Source organism: Rhinolophus ferrumequinum, chromosome 4 (genome assembly GCF_004115265.2).
Source record: "Rhinolophus ferrumequinum isolate MPI-CBG mRhiFer1 chromosome 4, mRhiFer1_v1.p, whole genome shotgun sequence".
NCBI classification, from domain to species: Eukaryota; Metazoa; Chordata; class Mammalia; order Chiroptera; family Rhinolophidae; genus Rhinolophus; species Rhinolophus ferrumequinum.
The window spans coordinates 86,609,332-86,633,152 of NC_046287.1; the positions used below are offsets into that span (position 1 = coordinate 86,609,332).

The following is a 23,821-nucleotide window of genomic DNA, read 5'->3' on the forward strand; positions in this document are numbered from 1 at the left end:
CTTGAGCAGAGCTGACAAGTACTTTTGTAGGGAGAAAGCATTCTCTCCCCTGGACTCCCTCAGTAGGAGCTCCAGAGAAAGGGATGGCTTCCAGGACAGAAGGTGAGCGTCAGCGAGCTGGGTCATGGCTGCTGTGAAAGCCCTGTTCCTTAGTGTTCATGAAATATTCTGCAAGTGATGTCACTACAATTTTCTTCATAAGTCTGGCCCCCGGGAAGGCTCTAGCAGGGAGGTAGGAGTGGAGTGGAGAAGAACACATAGGAAGAATACATAGGAAGATAGTTTTATTCTCTTTGCAATCAAGAGGTTTGGTTCTTATGAGGTTCTGGATATGATATAGATTATACTTCATTTTTTAAAAATCTACTTAAAATTTCTAAAAAATCCATGTAGACTAAGTATCATTATAGGCCCACTGGCAAAGCTACTGAGAAAGGTGGTATAGTCACAGTCCCTGGATTCTCTAGGAGGAAATCTTCTCAGTGTTTTTCCATCCTGGGTGCTTAGATATTGTGCCTGTGCAAAGCCAGAGAAATGGGCTGGATAGAGAGCCTCCAGGAGACATTGGAGCATGTGACTTGGCATGTCCGAGGGGCCAGTCTGACCAGCTTCCCTTGAAGCTAGAACACTGGTCTGGGGGCTAGTTTCTCACTGATAAGATTTAGACCTGAGACAGGTCTCCTAAGATCTCCAGGCTCACCTTCTTTATTTGTGAATTGAGGACCAGTCATAATCGTAATGGAAATGATCCTTCTTTCCCAAGAAAGCCATAACACGTCAATAAATTAACCTGTGTGGGAGTGCTTCATCAGCCCTAAAGCACTCTGCGTCAGGTGCAAATGCTTCTACCTCTTTGGGGCCATCTCACCACAGTGTCTAGGAGAACATTTCATGCAGAGGAAGCGCTCAATACAGATGCAGCAATAATGTCCTTTTATAGCTATATTTTAAAAAGCAAAGTTATAGTTCTAGAACAGGATATAAACATTTTTTAATTTAATATTTTGTATCCAAGACCTCTTTGAATATCTGATAAAAACCATCTGATAAAACCATGAACAATTTCTCTCTCTCTAAAAAAATAAACAAACAAAACAAAACCAAAAAAAAAAAAAAAACCGCAGCAAAAATAAACCATGTTAACACATACATCCAATAACATTTTCCATACAATTTCTGGGGGCTCATGGTCTCCTCTAATGTCCTTCTCAGCTCAAGAAAATGCTGTGCTAGAGATTTACAGGCTTCAGCTCTCTGAGTGAAAAAAAATAGGCTGTAGAAAAATGAGTGCAATAATGATGTTTAGCATTTATCTGAGAAAAATCCTAGAGCGAACATCCCTGAGATTCTAATGTTCTCAAATGATGCTTTGGAACAAAATTTGTGTCTGATCATAACTAGTCTATTTAAATGAAAATGTACTCAAGCTAAAGAACAGGTCTGCCCCATATATGTGGCCACCCTCAGCTCACTGAGCCTTTTGTGCAGAAAGTTGTGGTCCAGATACCTGAATCCTTCCGTCTCCACAATGGGCTGCTATCTGGTGACGGTTGTGAGGTCTCGTTACCGGAGGTGAGGCGCCTGCAGGGCGCTCGGATACCTGCTCAGAGCCCAGCTTATCGGGGATCTCCGAGCCTCCTGCCAACTGCCCTGGCTGTGTGCGCCCTGGCCCAGCTCGGGGAACTAGATTTTACCTCAAGCAACACACTGCTTTTGGCTGAGGGGTGTCTTTGCCAAGTAGGATTTCATTTTGGATACAGGAAATTCAGGACCAGGGCCAGCTCAGCCGAGGTGGAAACTTAAAAATCCACACCAAGAGCAAGTCAAACCAAGCGAGACCACTTCCAGCAATGGAAAATGAAAAGGAAAGAAAATAGCTGAGCAGGAAAAGCATTGTCAGCTTTCCCTCTCCAGTTGGACGAGCACAGAAGGTATTTGCCCCAAATGTGCTTAGAACCAGCCAGGGCGCTTGCTTTTGAACTCATGTCTTCAGGTGCTTTATGGCATCTCGGTTATTGGGTGTAAACGTCCGCCTTATGAGAGATGCCCTGGTCGCCCGCCTGACTGAGCCCACACTTGCTGGGATTCCCGAGATCGGAGGCCTCCGGGACGGCAGATGGCGAAAGGCCTGCATGTTGGCTCCTTCACCCCCAGCTAGATCAAGTGGCGCGGCTCAGGCAGCTGGAAGGCACCCACAGAGAGAAATCGAGCAGCATGTTCAGAAAGCTCCATTCCATTTTTAACTCCAGCCCGCAGAGGAAGGCGGAGGTGGCGGAGAGCTCCTACTATGACCGAGCAGCCCCTACGGTGCGGTTGATCCGCAGCAGCTCCATGTACGTGGTCGGGGACCACGGGGAGAAATTCAGCGAGTCCTTAAAGAAATACAAAAGCGCCAGCAGCATGGACACCAGCCTGTACTACCTGCAGCATGAGGGCGACCGGGCGTGGATGTACTCACGCACCCAGGACTGCCTGCAGTACCTGCAGGAGCTGCTGGCCCTGCGGAGGAAATATCTGAGCAGCCTCAATGACCTGAAGCCCAAGCGCGTCCAGGGCTTCTCCTCCACCTCATCCAAATCTTCCAAGGGAGGGAAAAAGGCCCTTGGCCAATCCACCTCCAAAGAAATAAAGGTAAGTGCCATTGAGAAGTGCAAGTGAGATGAGAGATGTTCCAGGAGGCTTCCACGCCGGTTTGAGGCCTGGCCCCTCCAAGCACAGCTTAATTCATCTGTACATTCTGAACAGTGGCTTAGTTGTCCTCAGAGGCTCTTCATTGCCAGTGCCCAGCCTGGGAAGAGGGGCTCGTCCTGTGTTGATTTTCCAACGGGGGAGGCGCAATTCCTGGTGTCCCACAGCGGTTTTGGGGAAGGGCTTGGCCTGTGGGGTCAGAAAGCTCTGCGCTGCATGGTGCTCTGTCCTTTACCGCCCATTTCACGGATGACATTATGCTTGTATGGTGTTCGGATGACAGCACATCATTTCTCAGCAAATTATTGTTGTTATTGTTTTTATGATTGCAATCGTATCTAAAAATCCCAGGAGATGGTGAAATCTTCACATGAAATAGATGTTTTCAAATATCTCGGTGCTTAACCCCATGGGAACCAAATAACTGGAGGATTTGCTCCATCAGGACCCTGTACCCGGGTATTCTGGGGACTTGGGAACAGCCACAAAGAGAATCTGTGCCTCAAAGGAGATTGCATGACAGTTTTGCTGGGCACTGGAGACTTTCAGCTCAAATAGACTAAGCAGGAAATTAGGGAAAGAAATAGCTTGCATTTATCTGCTTGTTTATGCTCATCACAGTGTTTGTACACATTGCCTTTCTTTGAGCACCCCAGTGATTCGTGAGAAGAAGGGGGAAGCAGCTCCCTCTGTGTCACAGAAGAGCAAGCTGAAGCTGGGTGACCTGATTCCGACAGGACCCTCAATTCATTCAGTTCTTCCTTCCTTCATTTCCTCAGTTTTTGTTTTAATGCCTGAAGTTTTAGATTGTTTTGTTTTATATATCCATCAATCGTTTTCCTGATGATGGGACTCTAAGTTGTTCAGAGCAGGCCTGTCTCTCCCATATCCTGGCTGTCTCCCCAGAGTGTCCCACAGGCTGTGCAAGCCCCATTAAGGTTGAATGACATTGGCCTGCTATCAAATCTCCAGGGCTTGGCCTCATCCAACTGGTTTCAACTGTCTGCTTTTTATCCCAGGTGGGAGCAGTTAAAATAATCAATTTAACTCCAAAAGTATGTCAGTGTTGGATCGATACAAAGGGTCCTACTTTTAGGTCCCAGTACTGACCCTCACCATCCAGCTGTAGGCCAGTCACCCTTCTTTTAGGGCCACCTCTGATGACAGGGGGGTGAGGGAGTTGTAGTGGCTTCTGGACTCCCTTCCAGCTTGAGTATCCTGGGTTCTGGCTCTGGTTAGAACCCCCTCTAGGCACTACGTTTTCCTGCAAAATGGAGTCCTTTCTTTGCAGAACCAAGCTCCCTTCCAGCTGTCTGAAGACAGAGAGAGGGTTAGAGGCAGAACAACCAGCTGGCTGAGGAGGAATGCTGTGAGGAGGAGCATGGGCACGACAGAATATAGGGATTTCTTCAGGAGATGCCTCTTACCAGGTTGTAACCAGGAAAGAGTTTGGAAAGGACCTCGCAGTCAGTCAGAACAAGGCCTGAATTTTAACTCTGTATTTACAAATAAAAGCTGTGTGTCTTTGTCAAGTTAAGTTTACCTCTCTGGGCCTCTGTTTCCGTAGTGTACAAATGGAAACAAGAATATACCTTGTGAGGAGGAAGCAAGACCCTGCCTGTGAGAGGACCTGGTACATACTAGGTAGTCCAGTGTTTACTGACAGAAGTGTAAGGCGCAGGAGGCTTTTCAGCAGCCTTTAGACAAGCTGCTGTTCTTCCTCACACCTAAAGAAGGAGCTGTATACTGGGCGTGCCTGAGACATAGTGGGTGTAGGCTCCATGGCCTCCGTGAGGATAGGCTAGCAAGGTGGCTTGTACCTACCTGCCTCTCTGTGAATGCAGGGGCAGGGGACCAGGTGAGCTTCTTTCTTCTGCAATGTCATCACCTTCCTGCATTGGTAGAAAATGCTTGCTGGTGTTCAAGGTTTAGGGCACATAACATTCTTTCCCCTGATCCCCTGTTATGTGCTTAATTGTGATTCCCCCAAATCCTATGTTTAAGTCCTAACCCTGACTACTTCAGAAGATGACCTTATTTGGGAAAAGGGTGATTATAGATATGATTAGTTAGGGTGAGTGCATATTGTTAGGGTGGGCCCCTAATCCGACACCACTGGTGTCCTTATAAGAATGGAAAATAGGGACACATGCATACACACAAGGAGAATGCTGTGTGACGCTTGTAGTTATGTTGTCACAAGCTGAGGAAAGACCAGAAGCAGGGAGAGGGGCCGGAACATCCTTCCTTAGCACTTTCAAAGAAAGCATGACCCTGCTGCCACCCTGATCTCAGACTTCTGGCCTCCAGAACCGTGAGACAATACATTTCTGTTGCGCTAAGCTGCCCAGTTTGTGGTACTTTGTCAGAGCAGCCCTAGGAAATGAATGCACTCCTGGATAGAAGCAGCCTTTTCTCTTCTCAAACATTAGTCTAAACGCGTCTCTGTTCTAGCTTCTACCACGTCCTTTGTGGTTTGTTAGCATGTGTGTCTTCCCCAGTGGACTGCAGTGAGCTTGGTGAGCTCGATGAAGCTGAAAACAGTATCTTTGTCAGTTTTTCTGTCCCCAGAGCACAGCAGTGAGTACTTATGGAGCACTTATGGATGCTTAGTAGACTTAATGTCTGTGGTCATTCATGCTGTAGATCGGGGAGAGCTTGTTTTCATGTAGGGAGTGAGTAGTGTTCCCTGTGGCCTGGACACCATGGCAGCCTCTCCCTCTCTCCTTCCCTCCCTCCCCACAAATACCAGCCCCTGGCCTGGCCCCAGAACCTGAGTTCCTTTATCTGTGTTTCTTTGGGGAAAAGATAGTGGCTTTTAAACCCTTTTGTTTAAAACCCTCACTAAGAAATAGATTTTTAGATGTTGACCCCATTTACCCAAACACACCAAAACAAAGTTTCATGAAATAGACTTATTCCTGTTCTCTGTTTGGTACTCTGATGTTTTTCAAAGTATTCTGTACCTTTTTTTTTTTTAATTGTTGGTCATGTTATACTAATTTGCAAGCTATAGTTTCTCACAGCCTGGAGTAAGGCATTCCAATAGGTTCTGTCACCATGCTAACGTGTGTCTGGGGTATGATGCACTAGGTGCCAAATGGTTTGCCATCCTAGTCCTCTGGAGATGCTGAGAGCCTAGAAGGGCAGCTAGCTACGTGGGTTGATGGAAGGAGGAAGTGAGGTGAGCCTGGGCTAGGTGTGGGAAGACCCCTGGGTCCCTGCCAGGTGGGTCTTGGCCAGGCCCTGTGATAATCTGCTCTTCCTTCAGAATAGGAGGTCATTATAAAAATGAATGAAACACACTTTCTGCAACATTGTTAAATCAAAACAAACAAAAATGTCATATCTGAGCAGTTTTGTGTCAGTGGTGGGCATGAGCTGCAGTTTGAGACTCACTGTTTGGATGACCAAATGTGAAAATTTCCAACACGGTACAAAATTCATGTGGCGGAAACATGGCATATTTGAAATAGTCCTGTCCTGGAATATAGAGTTTCTGAACTGATAGGGCAAGACACCCCGGCCCCCCTGCCCTGGACACCTGGGGTGTTTCTGCCAGCGAAATGGAGCCATGGGTTCTCCTTCACACCCACCTCCCATGCTCCTATGCCAAAGCCCAGGCACAATCAGGAACAATCAGCAGTTATCCCTGATCTCTAGTCATCCTCCAAACCCAGTGTGTTAAGTGTTAGCCCCACTCTGCAGATGAGAAAACGGGGGCTCAGAGACATTCAGTGATTTATGTAAGGTGGTACACCTGATGAAGAGAGAGCCAGGATTTACACCCAGGCTCTGTCGTGCCAGAACTCACACTCTCATTAACGTGCCCACAGTGCTTTTCAATTGGATAACATATTTTGAACTTGTATAGTATATCAGAGGCAAGAGTGTGCACCTCAGGAGGAGGTGAGGATGCTGCTTTGTTCTGCGCATCTGGGCCAGGGAGAGGCATCAGGGAGCTACCTGTCTCCTACCCTGCATGGGTTCTGTGCTAAAGTGAAGCTCCCCCATGAGGCTGCGTGACCTGGGCCTCTCTTTGTCCAGGAGAAACCGGACCGGAAGCAGGATGGGAAGGCATGTTTTAGACTCTTGTCTCTCCACAACCCATGAGTAAAAATTCCTTCTATCTCGACACCTTCTCTTCACATGGCTAACTCTGATTTCATTTTTACTCTTGGTCTCCTTAGCATTGAAATATTGAGTTTGTACTACCTTCTTTTGCACTAGGAAGCAAGCTGGGGGGACAGTGTGTGAGCACTGCTGCAACAGGAACTCCATGATGGGTAGGTATTGTGAAATATTTTCATACTTCCCAACTCATTCTACAAGCTATCAGAGTGAGCCACACACCAGCCGAATAATGGAGCAACAGAAACTAGAAAATTGGAGGAGAAAAAATATCAACAGAAAATCAAGACCACGCAAAAGAATATGCAGCTCATGCAGTTAATTCCGATGCTATGGGTGAACTTTAGAGTTGGCTCTGCACTTTCTGGAAGCTACAATAAAAAGAGAGCTGGACTCGTTTCAAACTTCTGACTATCTAAGAGGAAGAACCATACCCATTGCTTAGGGGAAGTGAGATTTTTCCCAACTTTACATTTCAAAATTTCTCATTTGGGACTCAATACAGGGAACCGTGCGTGATGCGACTTGTAATGCCCTCAGTAACATTTTAGTAACAATTCATCAATAGATGTAACATTCATTCATTCTCTTCTTCATTCCCCAACACATATTTGTTGAGCACACACTATGTGGCAGGAACTATTCTAGATACTGGTAAACAAGTCAAAGTTCCTATTCTCATTGGTGATCATTCTGTGGGAGAGTGAGGCAATGCACCAGCACACATCTTCCTGGTGGCGTTTTCTCAGAGCCCCTGCTGTGACAGCCAAGGGTGCAGCATTGCCTTGGGTCTTAGTGAGGGTCTAGGGAATGCCACCTGAGTATTAGCTTCTGCCGGTGCCTTCTGGATGCAGCTGACAACTCAGATGCCAGAGGCTTGGAGGGACCGCACCTTCTTCTAAGATTTTTTGCAAAATCCTCTGACGATGTGGCTTACCTTATGAAAAAAAAAATGCCTGTAAAAAGCAGAAAGTTGTCTTATTGTGTTTCCTCCTATTTTCTGCCCTCATCCCAGCACCTGGGAAAGCAAAAGCAGTCTGCAATCTGTTTGAGGACATGACTGGGACCTGACTGGCTTCAGCCTCTGCATGTTTCTCCCTGCCTTCTTGTTCCCTCGGAAATTTCTTCAAGCTGCTGGGAAGGGTTATCTTACTTTTCTCTTTTCACTCCTCCTCCTGAACACCACTTTTCTCAACTAGGCGTTTTTTTTGTTTTTGTTTTTTGTTTTTTTACAACAACTTTAAGTCACATGCCATAAAACTTACCCTTTAAAGTGTATAATTGAGTGACTTTTAGTATATTCAGAGTTGTGCAACCTTCGCCACTATCTAATTCCAGAACAATTTCATCACTCATTTCAGCTTCCTTCTGTTGTTGTTGCGGTAAAATAAACATAATATAAAATTTACCTTTTTAAACATAGTACTTCATAGTTCTTTAAATGAGTGCTTTTTAGTGTTCCCAGATTATGGGTAATGAAGTCTGTCACAGTAACGCATTCTTAAGAAGTTACGTGCTTTTCTTTAAATGATTTTATATGAATTTCTTTTAAAGAAAAATGTATACCTTTTCAAATTGTTCATTGTCAGAAAATAACCAGAGTGCTTCACACTAGACTTCCATGAACCTTTCCAAATTACCATTTATATAAACCCATAATAATTCATCAGAAAGACTATTAAACGCTAATTAATATATTTTTAGAAAACTTTAAGAAATGAGTTCCTTCAGAGGTCATGGAAGCTCTAAAAATACATTACCTGGGAATTAGGAGAATTTTTTATCAAACGTTTGACAATTTTTCACTTCTTAAAATACAAAATAGTCTTTTTAAGTAAAAAACCTTAAAATTTATTTTTATATTTACCATTCTAGTCATACTTATAGGTACAATTCAGTGATATTAAGTACATACATAAAGTTGTATAGTCCACCACCATCCATTTCCGGAACTTTTTTGTCATCCCAAACAGAGAGTCCTTATCTATTAAATAATAACTCCTCATTTTCCCACCTCCACCCCTGGTAACCTCTACTGTTCTGTCTCTATGCATTTACCTATTCAAGGAACCTCATATAAATAGAGTCATACTGTATTTGTCCTTTTGTGACTGGCTTTTTTCACCTAGAGTAATGTTTTCAAGGTTCACCCACAGGGTAGCAGAACTTCCTTCCCTTGTGTGCCTGATGAGCTTGGGTTTTGAAGGGAGGTGAAGAGAGAAAGTTTGAGATGATGCTCTGACTCTGACCAAATGCTTGTTGGCATTTGGGGTCCTCACTGAGGGCAGCTCCTCAGACTTTTAGGGCCAGATGAACCAGTAAACAGCCAGCATCCCACTATGAGAGTGGCCATGTAAGTGGAGCCTGGCTTGGGCGGACCACAGAGAAGAGCCTCAGGGAGACTGGCCACGGAACCAGGCTGGCCTGAGGAGGCAGCTGGGCTTTGGCTGCAGCACCCCATGCATCACTGATCGGATGGTCTGGGTATGTATTTTCTGAGGCCAGTCGCCTACCACAGCCAGAAGAAATTTCATTAATTCTCCTGTGGATCATGTAGTTCTGAGTAGTTTGGATTCCTGATTTTCTGCCTGGATGAACTAGCTGCAAAACGTATACCCCTCCTTGCACCACCACCCTCCCCCATCCCCAACTAAAGAAATTCACTTGCTACAAGAAGGATTTAAAAAGGGCCAATGGAATTCTGGGGAATGCCTGCCAAAAGTGATTGATTTTTATTTAAAGTAGTTTTATTCTGACAATAGTTAGCTTTCAGAATCAATTTTCTGTAAAGGCCATTCAATCCTGATTCATGAAATAAGACCACGTCAACAGCAAATAGGAGATTCTTTCTCCTCTAAGGCAGGAGGGTCGTATCCACGTCATCTAAAAGGTTCCAAATTATCCATATATAAATTGCATGTGGGGAGGGAAGCAGGTTCTGGATCTGTTTTAAATAGCTGAGAAATATTTTTCAGATCCATCGGTGAGAATTTCTGCAAACACAGTGATATTAAAATGCAGGTTTTCGGTGAGCATCAATTATGAGGAGGGGGTGGGGGTCTCTATCACTTGGCCTGTATCTGGTGTCCAGAGTTGAAAGGCAGTAAAAAATCAATATGAGTTGCAAACAATATTCCATTATGCTTGGTAGAGTGCTCCACAAATGTCAGATAGTATAATAATGACTGATAGCAGAGCACATAATTCCTGCAGCCCTTCTCAGACCATAGATTGGTAATTATATTTTCCAGTCTATCTTCTAGGCACGTGCTGTTTGCTCAGTCGAGAAGCAATACTTCCTCCTCCCTTTTTCTTCCTCATCACATTCGTTCACCTGGCTAACATCTTGTCTTTTTTAGGCATGCAGAGAAAGCACTTCCCCATTTCTCACATTCATAATCTAATACAGTGGATTTTCCTCCTCCTTTGTCCGACCTGTATCTTAGCGCTCAGCACTCAACACTCAGCACATAGCACTGTAATTATCTGTTCATTTGCTGTTTCTGCACTGGCCATCAGCTCGTTGAGTGGGGGCACCATATTTTACTTATCTTTTTAATCTCCAACCTCTAGCAAGGTTCCAGGCACATAGTAGATGTTCAATAAACCAATAATCAGAGATGTTCCACTGTAATTTAAGAAGGAAAGTGTTACAAAGTTTGATGAAAGATCTGAAAAATAATAGATGTGTGGTTTTCAGTGAGTGGAAAATTCTCTTTTGTTTTTCACAGAGTAGATACAGTTTGAGTATATTCATATGGAATCATATCCTAATGATTAAAATATCCAGGGTGTAATGGCTCAGAGCTCATCATCAAAAGGACATGTTGTTAGGTAAACATTTTTTTTCTGATGATAAGGTTATATTTATTTCCTTATTAAATGAAATTTGTAAAACACAAAAAAATATACAGAAGAAAGTATAAATAACTTAGAATCCTACTATTCAAAGATAATCACTGTAAAATGTTTAGGTGTATTTTTTTCAATCATTTATTTCTTGTATTTTTGCATATATGTTTATTAGGGTTGCCAGATAAAATAAAGGATGACTATTTAAATTTGAATTTTAGATAAACAATAAATTTTTTTTAGTACAATTATTTCCATGCAATATTTGGTATATATTTATACTAAAAATTTATTCATCGTTTATGTGAAATTGAAATTGAATTGCTATTCTATATTTTTATTTGTTAATTTGGCAACTCTAATATATGTATATGTATGAATTTACTAAATTTGGTTCATACTTTTTATAATATATTTTTTGTAGGTTCTTTCCCATTTCATTAACTAGGTTTTGAGAACTGAAGTTTTAACAGCAAAAATTTAACAACTTGTATTCTTCAAACACTTGTTAAAAACTATAAATACATCTTACTCTAGGTCTATAAGGCATTTTTTAGCAGTGATTCCTAGAAGTGTGATTAATGGATCAAAGGTTAAAACTCATTCTTTTTAAAAAATTCTTCTTCATATTGCTTTTTAGAAACATTTTATAATTTATACTTTCATCAACAGTGACTTAGAAAGTCCTTCTAATTGCATTTAATCAGCACCAAGCATTGTCATTAATTTAAAAAGTTTACTGATGTAATATGTAGATAAACTACATTATTTTATGTACTTCTTTTTATTATTGCTTGAGCAAAGAATGACCCTTTTATTTTATCAAACCAATGTGTATTTCTTATTTAATGGATTGCCTGTTTATGTCTTCATAAATTTTCTTTTGGCTTTATTAAAGATTACATGAAATCTTCTTATATTAAGGATATGAGTACATTGTCTGCCATCTGTGTTAAAAATATTTTCTCTAAGTTATTATGTATCTTTGAATTTTATTTGACATTTTCTGATGTATGAGTACTACTGATTTTTATATAGTCAAACATACCAATTTTTGTCTTTGATATTTCTTCCATTGTTTTCGTGCTTAGAAAGTCCTTCTATGTTTCAAGGTCAAATTGCATATTTGCCATTTTTCTCCATTATTAATAGTTTTATTTTTTTAAATAAAACCCCAAGTCTTTTGTCTATCAGTAATTCCTTTTGACACTTAGTAAGAATCCAAGTTGAATTTTTCCCCAATAACAAAGTTTCTCAGATCATTTATTGACAAATCTATCCCTTTTCTCATTGGAATGTGATGTTTCATTTATCGTATGTAAAGATTTTACACTGTGTTTCAAGGATGTTGATTCAATTCTGTAAGTCTGGCTTCTAACAGTTTGATAAATGTGAGCAAAAATTTTTCACTCAGTGTTTTGTTAAAGTGAAATGATCATTTAGATGACACGTACGTGAAGGAGTTACCAGGTGCTAGAAAAGAAAAAACAATGGCCTTAAGATTTTAAAGCTGAGAGAAAAAAAGACTGAGCTTATCAGCCTGTGAATCTAGAGCCTATAAAACCAAAGACAGAAGACGAGCAGCTCTGCTTCTAAAACGACTAATGTTTAGTTATGATAGGCAATACCAAGTTTTAGTTGTACTAGAGTTCGTGACAAACCTCTTGCTTCTTTTTGTCCCTTTGGGCTTATTTTCTTAGCTCCATTATCTACTTCACTGATTTTTTTTCTTCGGTTCTGGCAAATCTACCATTTAGGTTATCTATTGAAAATTTGAATGTGGGTCTGTGTATGTATATATTTAAATTTCAGTGATTATATGTTTTTCCAAGTTGTTTATTTCTGATATGTACAATTCTTGTTTCATAAATCTCCCCTCCCTTTTTTTTCACAAACGCCTATTCAGTTATGGGTGCACATTTCCTTAGGTGATCTAATATAGAAGGGACAAGGTAAATGTCACTTTGGACTTGGTCTTGAATATCCATCGCAAAATTGGCAGAAGGCAAAGAGAATGTATTAGTCAGAGCTTTTAAGGTTTATTCTGAATAGCTTCTTTTAATGTTATTAAATTGCTTGTGGATACATTTGAGCTGTTTTGCATTTAACTTCACCAGCTGAATGATGCAAGGGAAAATTATCTCTCCAATTCAGACTAACTCCACATTTGATCCTGGAAATTTTATCTCAATTGTTGACTTTCAGATTTCCAGGTATTATTAGCTCAAGAGAGTATTATTAGTACTCCATAAAAACAAGGAGTTCAGAGTTCTCAAAATTTGCCAAGTGAAATCCAAAAGTAGACAGTAGCACCGTGCAATGCAAACGGGTTGGAGAATATAAACATTAGGTAATGGCATGGGGACTGTGTACATTCATTCACTCAAGAAATACTTATTACTCTGTACCAGCCGCCAGAATAGGTGCTTAACATTCATAGATGAACAGACAACCCGTCTGCCCTGACGCAGCCCATAGTCTGAAGCTGTCATTCTCAGCCTCACTGCCTGGACCTCACTGTGTGTTTGGGTTCCTAGGAAGAGAAATGGGTGGCATTACAACTATTAATGTTGCGTTTGTGTGTATTGTAAACCTGTCTCATGTAAGCAGCGGCTGGCAGTGAGCATTTAGCGAGTCGTTTCTGTGATGTTGTATGCCAAAGCTATGTCAGAGAAGCACTTAAGGACCACTGGTCTGCTGGGAGCTACGTGGGTACAACACAACGTGCTGGAGCAGACGGTTCACAAGGTCAGATCGTGAGCCTGGAGGGTGTTCCTAGGTCTGTTTGCTGCAATGAGTGAAGGCATCAGAGAGGAGGTGACGTGTAAGTTGGCTCCCTGAAAAGGTGAAGGGGATTGCCAAGGAGGAGAAGAGAGAAGGAGGCAACAGGTTTAGTAGTGGTCCTCTTGACTTTGGGTGCGTTTAGAATGTCACCCTGCCCTAAACTCTGAAAAAAAGTATTGCTGTTTACAACTGGAAGTGCATTTTGTAGAATCCAGATCACTTGTCTACAAATACTGACAGATCCCAGAAGAAACGAATAGATTGGAGAAGACCAGGGACTCCCAAGGCAGGTGAAACCAGCAGGGTGGCAGCTGGTATGAAATACAGAAAAATATCATTAACTGCCTTTGGTGGCACTTAGAAATTAAAATGAGAAATACAGCGGAGCTTCGTTTGGAAAAATGCAAAGGGTTCCATCTGGGCAAAGTAATCTGAGACCCAGGCCTGGTGTGAGAGGGTGGGACAGGGAGGTGTGGAAAATGATCACCCCAAGGCCACTGAAGGTGAAATGTGAAAGGCAAACTGGAGTGGAGTCAGCAATGCAATACAGAGGCTTTCAGAGAAAGTACTTTCTCCCTGGCTGTTGTGGGGCTGCTGGTGAAGGAACATGAGCCCTGTGAAACTCAGGCCTGACCAGGTGCAACAGGATGCAAGCTGCTTGGCGTGCAGTCTTTCCAGAAAAGTACTGAAAATGTCGTGGGCTAGAAAAAAGTCAAGGTTGGGAGGGAAGCAATCCACTTTTACCCAGCGTTCTGAGTTCAGAGGGGGAGGACAATTTTGGATCTCAGCCAGGGGTGTTGATGACAGACGTCTCATTTTGTACAACCACCTCTTTGTGAAGTAGATTATCCCGTGATGTTTATTAGCCCGAGTCTGGAAACGTGAGCCTCGGTTGGTGCGGTCCTCGTGCTCATGGTCTGTGAGTGTTGACCAAGAGAAGGTCCTCACAGAGGAGAGAAAGGCCCATGGAAGCTGTGGGAAGGCTGAAAAAGCTAGACTTAGCCTGGGTTTAAAATAGGACTTGAAAAGGCCCAGAAAGCTCAGACTTGTAGCTTAGCCTTGGTGCGCAGAAAAATCACCACACAATTCATGCGGAGACACTTAAAAGTGTAACTTATCAAGTACGACAGAAGCTCTGTTCACTGAACTGCCTTGCCAGACCACTTGATGCTTCCCATTCTGTCTGTAAAGCATATGCACAGCACGCTGAACACTTACAGTTAGAAGCCTACCGCGAACTAGGGTATTATTGGCAAATCCCAAGATGATACATGTGTAGGCACTAAGTGTAAGAGCAAAAGGTGCTGAACACCCAGAGATCTAACAGTAGGGGACCATAGTTTGTTCCCACAGTGAGTCTGGACAATGAAGAATCATGCAGCTATTCAAAGGGATGAGGCAGACCCTCTATTTACTGCTGTGAAGTAATCCTCAGGATAGAGTCAGTGAAGAAAGCAACGTTCACAGGTGGATATTGTACACTACCTTTTGTTTTCTAACTACGTGGCTAAATACAAATGTAAATATATTTTAAGAAGAAATGATGGAGAGATAAACAAAAAGCTTGGTGTCTAAACAAAATTAAGTCTAGCAGAGATGAAGGCCAAACAGTAAGCCCAGGCAGCAAACAAAACTATATGAGTACAAGCAGAGGGATGCCTCTCTAGGAGGTGATTTGGGTCAGGTTTGGGGGCTGGGAGGGAAAGATAGATGTTGGGTGAACCACATGGCGGGATGCTCTCGTGCCCCCACCGGGAAGGGAGAGGAACAGGGTGGGTGTGGTCCCTTCATCTGGCATCTGTGTGAGCTGAGCGACAACAGGTACACAAGCACACAGGGAGCCTGGGCATCACAATCCAGGAGCTTTTGTCCTCTTTCTTCAGTGACCTGTGTCCTGTCCCCTTGGGTCCTGTCGCTGTGCTCTTGACTTTGTGGAAGCACTCCTGTCGGCTCTTGCAGAGCCAGGGAGGAAGAGTGGTGTTTAAGGTTTGCGTCCTACACCAGACCCTGAGGTAGGAATTCCTGTGACTGTCTCGCTCCCTCCCCCATGTCCCGGTCCCTACAGATCAGTGGTTCTCAACTGCTGTGCTTTAGAATCACTTGATTATCTGAAGTAATTCATCTAGGAGAAGGCCAGATACAGATATTCTTTCAGAGCACCCCAGGAGATTCTGATGTCCAGATGGGATTGGGTTCAACTGCCACAGACTCACCCTGGCAGGGATGAGGGAGAGGCATACCCTCACCGCCTGGTAGGCCTGGCTTTTAGACTCAGTCAGGGGTGGGTGCTTTGTGTGCAGGGAAGGAAGGTGGTGCTAAGTAAGGTAGGAAAGCAATTGTTTGTTCATTTACATTTATTTATGCTCCTACCTCATCCCGTGAAGGGTTTGTGGGGAACTAAGGAAGGCAATTGTGGTAAGGGGTGGGGGAAAGCCCTCTTATGATGACTTGGTCACACAGGTATGGGTCAGCCACAAATAATGTCACCAGTGTGTCCCAATGTCTCACTTTCCAGCCACACCAGGATCCCAAAGTTCTTGTGACAGAAACATGTTTTATAATACTAAAGTTGAATGACTCAATAGAGACTCTGGAAGATGGGAGTCTTCAGTGTTGCCTAAGGAGCTTATCAGTGTCTCTGGGTGAAATTGCCCGGGAAGGCAATCTCTGCTAAGCAAAGCAGAAAGAGTAAGATATGGGAGGGATACCTGAGTCTTGAATCCTAAAGCTTAAAGTTTTGGAAACAATCAACATGTTTGAATATTTGGAATAACTAACAAGTGTGCAGCTAACGGGCCTTTGTCTACCAGTTTTGATGGACAGAGAGTTCAGGGGCTAAACTGGTGATGTATGTGCTAGTGGTTGATTGATTTATTTTTTTAATCTGTAAATGTTGTCCTTGGAGAATGATACTTGAGGAGGGTCAGGAAACCCTCCTAAGAGACCACAGGAAAAGGCTCATGTCAATCAGACTAGTGGTAGGACGCACATTGTTTTTTTAGCCTTTGAGAGTTAAGACAATCTTCTAAACCCTTTCATAAATGAAAGCAACTGCTTCAGGCTGCTCTGAGCTGCTGACCAAAGTCTACTTTCTGGAGATGCTGAGGAATGAACAGCTTAGATCAAATAGTAGGGTGACTCAGACGGATGCAAGACTGAGACCCTATTATTAAGCCAAACACTGATGGTAGTTGCTACTAGAAACTTAGACACATCCTCTCCATGTGGAGATGGATTTTGAGATGCAAAAACCTATGGACCTGCCATTCCTATTAGACAATATCTGTCCTTCCTTTGGGACTCAGTCCAGATTGTGTGGTTTTCTCCATTCTTTGTATCTCTCTCCTCCACTTCACTCACACACACACAAAAATCTCTGAAATGGTATGTGTCTTGGTAGAATGAGGTCAGGTATTGAGGACCATGGAGCTTAGAGGGAAATAGCTCAGGAGAGGAGGGGTCTTCCTCCAGAAAGATCTGCCTCAGTCAAGTCTTAGTGGATGAACAGGAGTCAACCAGATGAGACGTCCAAGGGAGAGGGGCCAGCAAGAAAAAAACAGGGAGGAGAAAAGAACATTGACTGGCCTACAGAGGTGAGCCATCCGGTCATCGGCCTGCAGGAAGCATGCCTGCTGGTCTGGCCTTCTGTGCTCACAGAGACCTTCAACCAGTCCTTCATCCTATTCCCGCATCTTGCTCCCAACCTGATACCTGGTGCTGCCAAGTCTGAAGCATTTTCAGTTCCCAAGGGTCAAAATGTCCCCCTTCTCAGCTGCTTTCACCACCAATGTTGCTCTGGGAGGCCAGTCCCCTCTGCTCTGTTCCATCAATTACCCCTTTTCAACTGCTTCCCAATGGCCAGAAGCTTTTGGAAATCTCTCTTTCACTGATGGCCTCTCCCTTTTTCTCTTCGTCATTGGGGTTTCTATTGTCTCTGCTACTGGCTTTCATTTTAATGGGCTCTTTGAAGAAGGGGAGGGTAACTACATTTGGATAGTTTTCCATTTTTAACAGAAAAGATTGAGGTGCATGTTGTGGTTCTTTAATATTTTCTGTAAGAAGGCTCCTTACTAATAGAAAAGGAATAAAAAAACACCTCTCGATTTAAAAATGTTTTCTAATAGTACAAAATGCATACGTGTCACCCATAGCTTGTACATAAACAGAGATGTCACCCATTTATTTCCCAACATTCCAGTCTATAATTTGATCATATTCATTTTTAATACCATTCTACTTTCAAAATGCCCACGTCAAATAAAAGAACTCTACACCTGGTCAGAATAGCCTGGGTTAACACATATTGTCCCTTTTTTTTTTTCTCCCTGAGTTCTCTTATTTCCTAAATTCATTGGAGAGTGTTTTATTAGTTCCTGCATCGATTCTGTGCCTTTCCTGGTGAGCTCTCCATCAAAGTTCACCGTGGTGCTTGAACTTCCATGATGTCAGACTTGTGACCATTGGTGGACTGTTGTGAAGACGATGACGGAGAATGAGATTGTGAAAGAGAACAAATCAGGGCAGAGCGCAGTTAGGCACTCAGTAGATTTTTTTAACTCTATATTTTATTATTCCTTAGACTTTTGAAACAATTATACTAATATCGCTTCAATTTATTCAATGATTTGAGCCCAAGTTTGGCCACTTTGGGTACCGAAGACTCTTAGGAAGAGTTTCCAACGTATCTTATTCTCCTTTTCCTTCTGTGAGCATTTCATCACCTACCTAAGGAACTGTAAAATCGCCGAGCAGGGAACAGGGGCAAAGAAAGACCAAGTATTTTTTGCCTAATGGTCAATAACAGGTCCTGACTAAGGGAGGCAGATCTTTTCATTCTTTCCCTCTCTCTCCTTGAGATAATTAGAAATCCATTGACCTACAGCAATGGGGATGTAGAGTGTCTCTACCTTTCTTCCACAAGCACTTATTCAAATTTACCTTTTTAAACCCCACAAATTCATAACTTGATGTGCCAGTCTGGAACATTTAATCCTTCTTGGCGGTTGTGGCTGACCTGTGTGAGGGTGCTACGAGGCTGGCTCAGGCAACCTTCTCTCCTTCCCTTCACCTGCAGCAGAAAACAAGCCCAAGGAAATACTCACAATTCAGCGCAGATGTGGAAGAGGCCATAGCTTTTTTTGATTCCATCATCGCAGAGCTGGATACAGAGAAACGGCCGAGGGCTGCTGAGGCAGACCCACAGAATGAAGATGTGGACTTCGATGGTGAGTGCACATCTTGGGGGCAGAAGGTGGGTGGCTTGCAGTCTCTGGCATGGACTTACAAGATGGGCTCTCCGGAATCCCACCTCCCAGCTACAGGGAAAATAATATCTGCAAGCCAGAAGCTGGCCCTGGACTTGCTCTTCCCTTTGGGGTCCCCGCTTTAGTTGTTTCTGCTGCCACTGCCCCAGCCTGCCCCTTCAACACGTGGGGCCATAGCTGGACAAAAACTCCTTCCCTGTGGTCTACTTGTCACAGCTGAGACAGGGTAGGCCTTTTGTAAGGTTCCATAAGGGAAAGCCATAGGAACATGATTAAACAAAGGCATTAGGTGGGGAGTCATTGTTAAATGGGTAGAGAGATAGAATTTCAGTTTTGCAAGGTGAAAAAGTTCTGGAGCTCTCTCCCTCAACAAAGCAAATATACTCAACATTACTGAACTGCGCACTAAAAGATGACTAAAGTGGTACATTTTATGTTATGTTTATTTGGTCATAATTTTTTTTAAAAAAAGAAGGAAAAAGGACAAACTATATTTTAAAATCCAGCATCTGACCCTACCTGAGCTAGCTTGGCCCTGGGGCAGCACTGGTGGCTGGACCCGAGGCTGATCCATGCCCACTTTGTCACCCGTCTGCACCCCTCCCCCCAGCACTCCCTCTGTGGTCCTCAGGGTCACCGCACTGTGAGCATGTGTAGGGCAGGAGATGGCCTGGGGGGTGGCCCAGGCCCAGCCTGGATCACTGGAGGAAGTGAGGTGAGGGCTGAGGACGATGCTTTCCTCCTCGTCAAGATGTGTCACTGGCTTTCTCCTGGTGGAGAGCAAAGAATTCAACCAGTTCATGAGTTGAGCCCACTTTTAAATTCCATTACTCTACTGTTAGTTTCTTTATTTTTGACTTGCCTTGCCATGGCATAATTAATGATTTTATTCAGGGGTTACTGGCCCCTGGTTAATGAGGTAACAGCTTTCCGTACCAGTATTAAATAATTCTTGAGTGTTTTATCTAACGTTCAACAGATTACATTCTTGTGGTTTGTTGTTGTTCTGGCCCCAGAGTCTTTTATCTGTGAGTTTTTGGTTCTCGCTGAGTTCTGGGGACTGTCATAAGTTACTCCCACTCCCCAATCTCACTGTATCCTGCAGGGCCATCTGCCGCCCTCCGCTCCCACCGCAGCCCCTTCAGTCCTTGACAAAAAGCAGCACTCTCCCCAGGACTCTGGGAATCCAGGACATTGATGAAGGACAACGAAATCTACTGAGGACAAAAATGTCATCTTCATAGTTATAACTGTGAAAATGACTATATGGTTTTTCTCTGATTACAACAGTAACAGTTCATTGAGTCAAACAACACACTAAAATATAAAGAAGAAAGTAAAGAATATGACCTGTAATACTACCACCTGGAGATAATAATTGCTGCTAACATTTTGGTGTATGTCCTTTCAAAAAGGTTTTAAACACACAGATTCATTTTTAAAAAAAACAAAACAAAAACAAAACAACAAAAATAGGATCTCTTTGCTATTTTGTCATCTGCTCTTTTCACCGAAGAATTTACAATACATCATGGGCATCTTTTCAAGTTAGTAAATACAGATCAATGTCCTTATTTTTAATGGACACACAATATTCCATTGTATTCATACACCATAATTGCAGAGTCAAATCAGTGCCTTTGCTTGGCCCTCCAGTGCTTTCTAAGACTTTGCTATGAATTTTCTACACATTTGTTGCTGAGTCCTCAGCCCACTCTCTGTTGACTTCTGCTGCTCCTGACTGCTAGTCCTCCTTCTGGGGGCCCTGCTTCTCTCCTCCAGTGGCCACCAGCTCCCGCGAGCACAGCCTGCACTCCAACTGGATCCTGCGGGCTCCTCGCCGGCACTCTGACGACATGGCTGTGCATACGGTGCACACAGCAGATGGCCAGTTTCGAAGGAGCACAGAGCGCAGGACCATCGGCATTCAGAGGCGACTCGAGAGGCATCCCATTTACTTGCCCAAGGCTGTGGAAGGGGCATTCAGCACCTTGAAATTCAAGCCTAAAGCCTGCAAAAAAGAGTAAGTGCTTGGACCACGCAGTATAACCAGGATGTTATCATGTCCTCCAGACTCTTGGGTTATTCTTAAGGTACCTTGAGTCCCTATCCTACATGCCACATATATATATACCGGGAGTGCCAAAAAATGTATACAAGTGGACACTTTGGTCAGCATTGCTCAAGCAGTAGTTCGCCATAATCAGAAGTGTCTGGACTCGGATGGTAACCACTTTGAGCACGACTTATAATTGTAGAAGTCAAACGTGACTTGTATTCGTCTTTTATTATCACTATATATCGAGTATTACAATTTTAATATAGTTTTCCTTTCTTAAAATGTGTATACTTTTTTTTTGCACCAGATATATATACTATTCTAGCCTGGTTCACTGCTGTCCCCACTTCTGTCACTTTAGGTCTCTATTTGCCTCCCTTTCTCTGGCCCACTTAGTCCTCGTACTGTGTGATATCCTCTTTCCTTTTCTCCCCTAACTGCTACTGACACACTGTGTGCTACACACCTTTAATGAGAGTTTGGGGTTGAAGAGGGCATAGCACCAAGAGGAAACCAACATCAAACCGATTAGATGCCCCTCCCTTAGAAAGGCATTGGCCAGGCTCAGATGGAGAACTTGCTGGCTGGACCTGTCTTGCCATCTTGCCACCATTTCTTGGCCCCTCTCGGCCCCAATCTCTCCAGGTCCTCCTCTCCCAAGACAAGTTACATCTCTAGCCCAAAATTCCTGTGACCCAGTTATTCAGAACAGTAAGTCCTCTCTTGCTGTGGCCAACCTAGGCCACTCTGGGGGTACCTCACCTTTCACAATAGAAGGGCCCATCGAGGCTCATCCACTTGTTTTTCTTTGTTTCTGCAAGAGCCATTCAACTCTGATGGATTCAGGGGTTTCTAAATAGCATTTTCCTGCCACAGTTGTGGACTATGTACTGGACCCAGCCCTCAATATCAACCCTTCTCCTTCAAGGCCAGCTCGAGGTCCAGCTGAGGTCTATGCACAACCCCAGTGCTGACACTGCTTTGTCCTCCACAAGGCCCAGCACTGGGGGAGTATCTGATGGTCTCCACTGCAGATGTGAATAAGAGCATCCCTTCTCAGTGTGGCTGGCCAAGCCAAACTTAACCCCTCTGCTGCCTTCCTCCCTTCCAGCCTGGGGAGCTCCAGACGGATCCTCTTCAACTTCTCGGGAGAAGACGTGGAATGGGATGGGGAGCTCTTTGAGCTGGAGCAGCTGACATCTCTGGGGGAGGACTGCTACGAGACAGAGAACCCCAAAGGGCAGTGGCTGCTTCGAGAGCGGCTCTGGGAGAGGCCAGTGTCCTGACTCCCTCGGCTCTTCAGCCCGGCTCGGGCTGGATCTCTGAGAAGCTGTCTGCTTTCAGTGCAGCATGGAAGTTTAGAAGAGTTTAAAATGGAAACTGTAACAAAGTCAAACCTATGGTCACACTGCTGGTACCCAGTTAGTGCCAAACAACCTGCGGCCTCCCCAACATCCTGCCTTTGGAGACTTTGGGAGCTGGGCTTTCCCTACACAGGCAGGTTAGCAGGTAGTAACTGCCTGGCTGGTCTTCAATGGCAGAAAGAAAGGAAAGCCTTGAGTGGGAGTGTCCAGGCTCACTCCCTTGCCTCCCCTGGCTGTTCCTAGTTCTCCTTGCATCTATCCAAGTGGCTGCTAGCATTGTGCTCATCACAGGGAACAAAGCCACCCAGGGATCTGGGCCAAGTTTTTCGAAGAGGCAGCTCCTCTCTACGGGGCTCAGAAACACTTTGGGTACATACTGAGATTGCCTTTTTTTGTGTGCAGAACGCAGTTCAAGAAGCAGCTCCTTTTACCCTAACCTTTTCCACCATGTTCTGGGAACTTCTGCTGGATTAGGCTACAGAAGAGGCCAGTGCCCTGGCAGTGGAATGGAAGAAGGAACGTGTCGGAGCCATGTCGTGAGACCACACTATCTCCCCCAGCTCCAAACCTCATCTCCACTTCTCATAGGCGGTTTGCTGGGGAAGGAGGGAGATGAAGCGGTGCTTTCCCCCCTAATTCTCCCCATAAAATCCTTATAGATACCCAGGTAACCAGTTTATGACAGGCTGTGCTTCTCCCTTGTACCAATTAAGGGGGAAATCAGAATCATTAAGTTCTTTTGGACTAGGAAGGATTTCTGTATTTCAGCAATTGTATTTGAATCAGAATTACATTTTCAATATAGTGTTCGCATTTGTCATATATATATTGTTTTGCATTTTTGCTTATACTTACGCCGGCTCAAGTTTAAGAAGTGCCGGTTTGCAGAATACACTGCACTCTGACCTATTTCTTCTGACATTTTCTTAAAAAAAAAAAAGAAAAAGAAATCACCTGGGGGTGGGAGAAGGCTGCCTGCCCATGAATACAAGAGGGCTAACAGGAGTAAGGGAGGGAGACAGACTAGGAAAAACCAGTAATTTAAATTAAGCCAAGAATGTTCTAGGCTAAGGTCTCTCCAAGAACTAAATAAAGCTTCCTTTCTGCCAGGCCCATGTAATGACATTCTTATTGTTCAGTTTTTTAAGAAAGAACCTTTTAGTTATGTGAACCTGACTGCCTGAATCTAAGGATTTATAATTCCTCTCAGAAAAAAAAAAAAAAAATTCCTAATACTTACGTGGCATTCTTAGAAATTTTATGGAAACACATTTTCAGAATGAAAATATACTGGAAATGTTTTAATGCTTGTCTTTATTATTTGTTGAGTGCCAATGTCAATGTTTGGGAGGTTTCTTTCATTTTGTTGCTTATACTAAGCTCGCTATACAGCCAGAAGCTTAATTGAAAAATAAATGTTTGGGAGATTTGTTTTATAAACTGCATTAAAGCACACCAAGTTAACATCACCATGTATCTTTCTTTTCCCCAAATGTGGCTTTGTTTTGAAGTCCCACAAATGAAAGTCACTGATGAGGGTAAACTCAAAATGAAGGTCTCTTGACTGTGTTTCTTATCAAACTACAGTTTATCATAAACGGACCCTGACACAATGTGGTGAAGACACTGTGTACATTTTGCTTTAACAGATAAGAAAAAAATAAACATGATAGAGAGGA

General features: G+C 43.5%; 1 protein-coding gene across 2 annotated transcripts; it reads left to right on the top strand.

Moving 5' to 3' along the window:
• The first annotated feature begins 1,917 nt into the window (after positions 1-1,917).
• Positions 1,918-23,821, top strand: C4H13orf42 (chromosome 4 C13orf42 homolog). Of its 2 annotated transcripts, none has more exons than XM_033104614.1 (4): positions 1,918-2,631; positions 18,530-18,680; positions 20,502-20,742; positions 21,890-23,821. In XM_033104614.1, the coding sequence occupies exons 1-4, from the start codon at positions 2,215-2,217 to the stop codon at positions 22,062-22,064; spliced, it is 984 nt and encodes a 327-aa protein (XP_032960505.1). In that variant the 5' UTR covers positions 1,918-2,214; the 3' UTR covers positions 22,065-23,821. The 2 variants fall into 2 exon arrangements, with proteins under 2 accessions (XP_032960505.1, XP_032960506.1); XM_033104615.1 differs by having other exon boundaries at positions 18,533-18,680.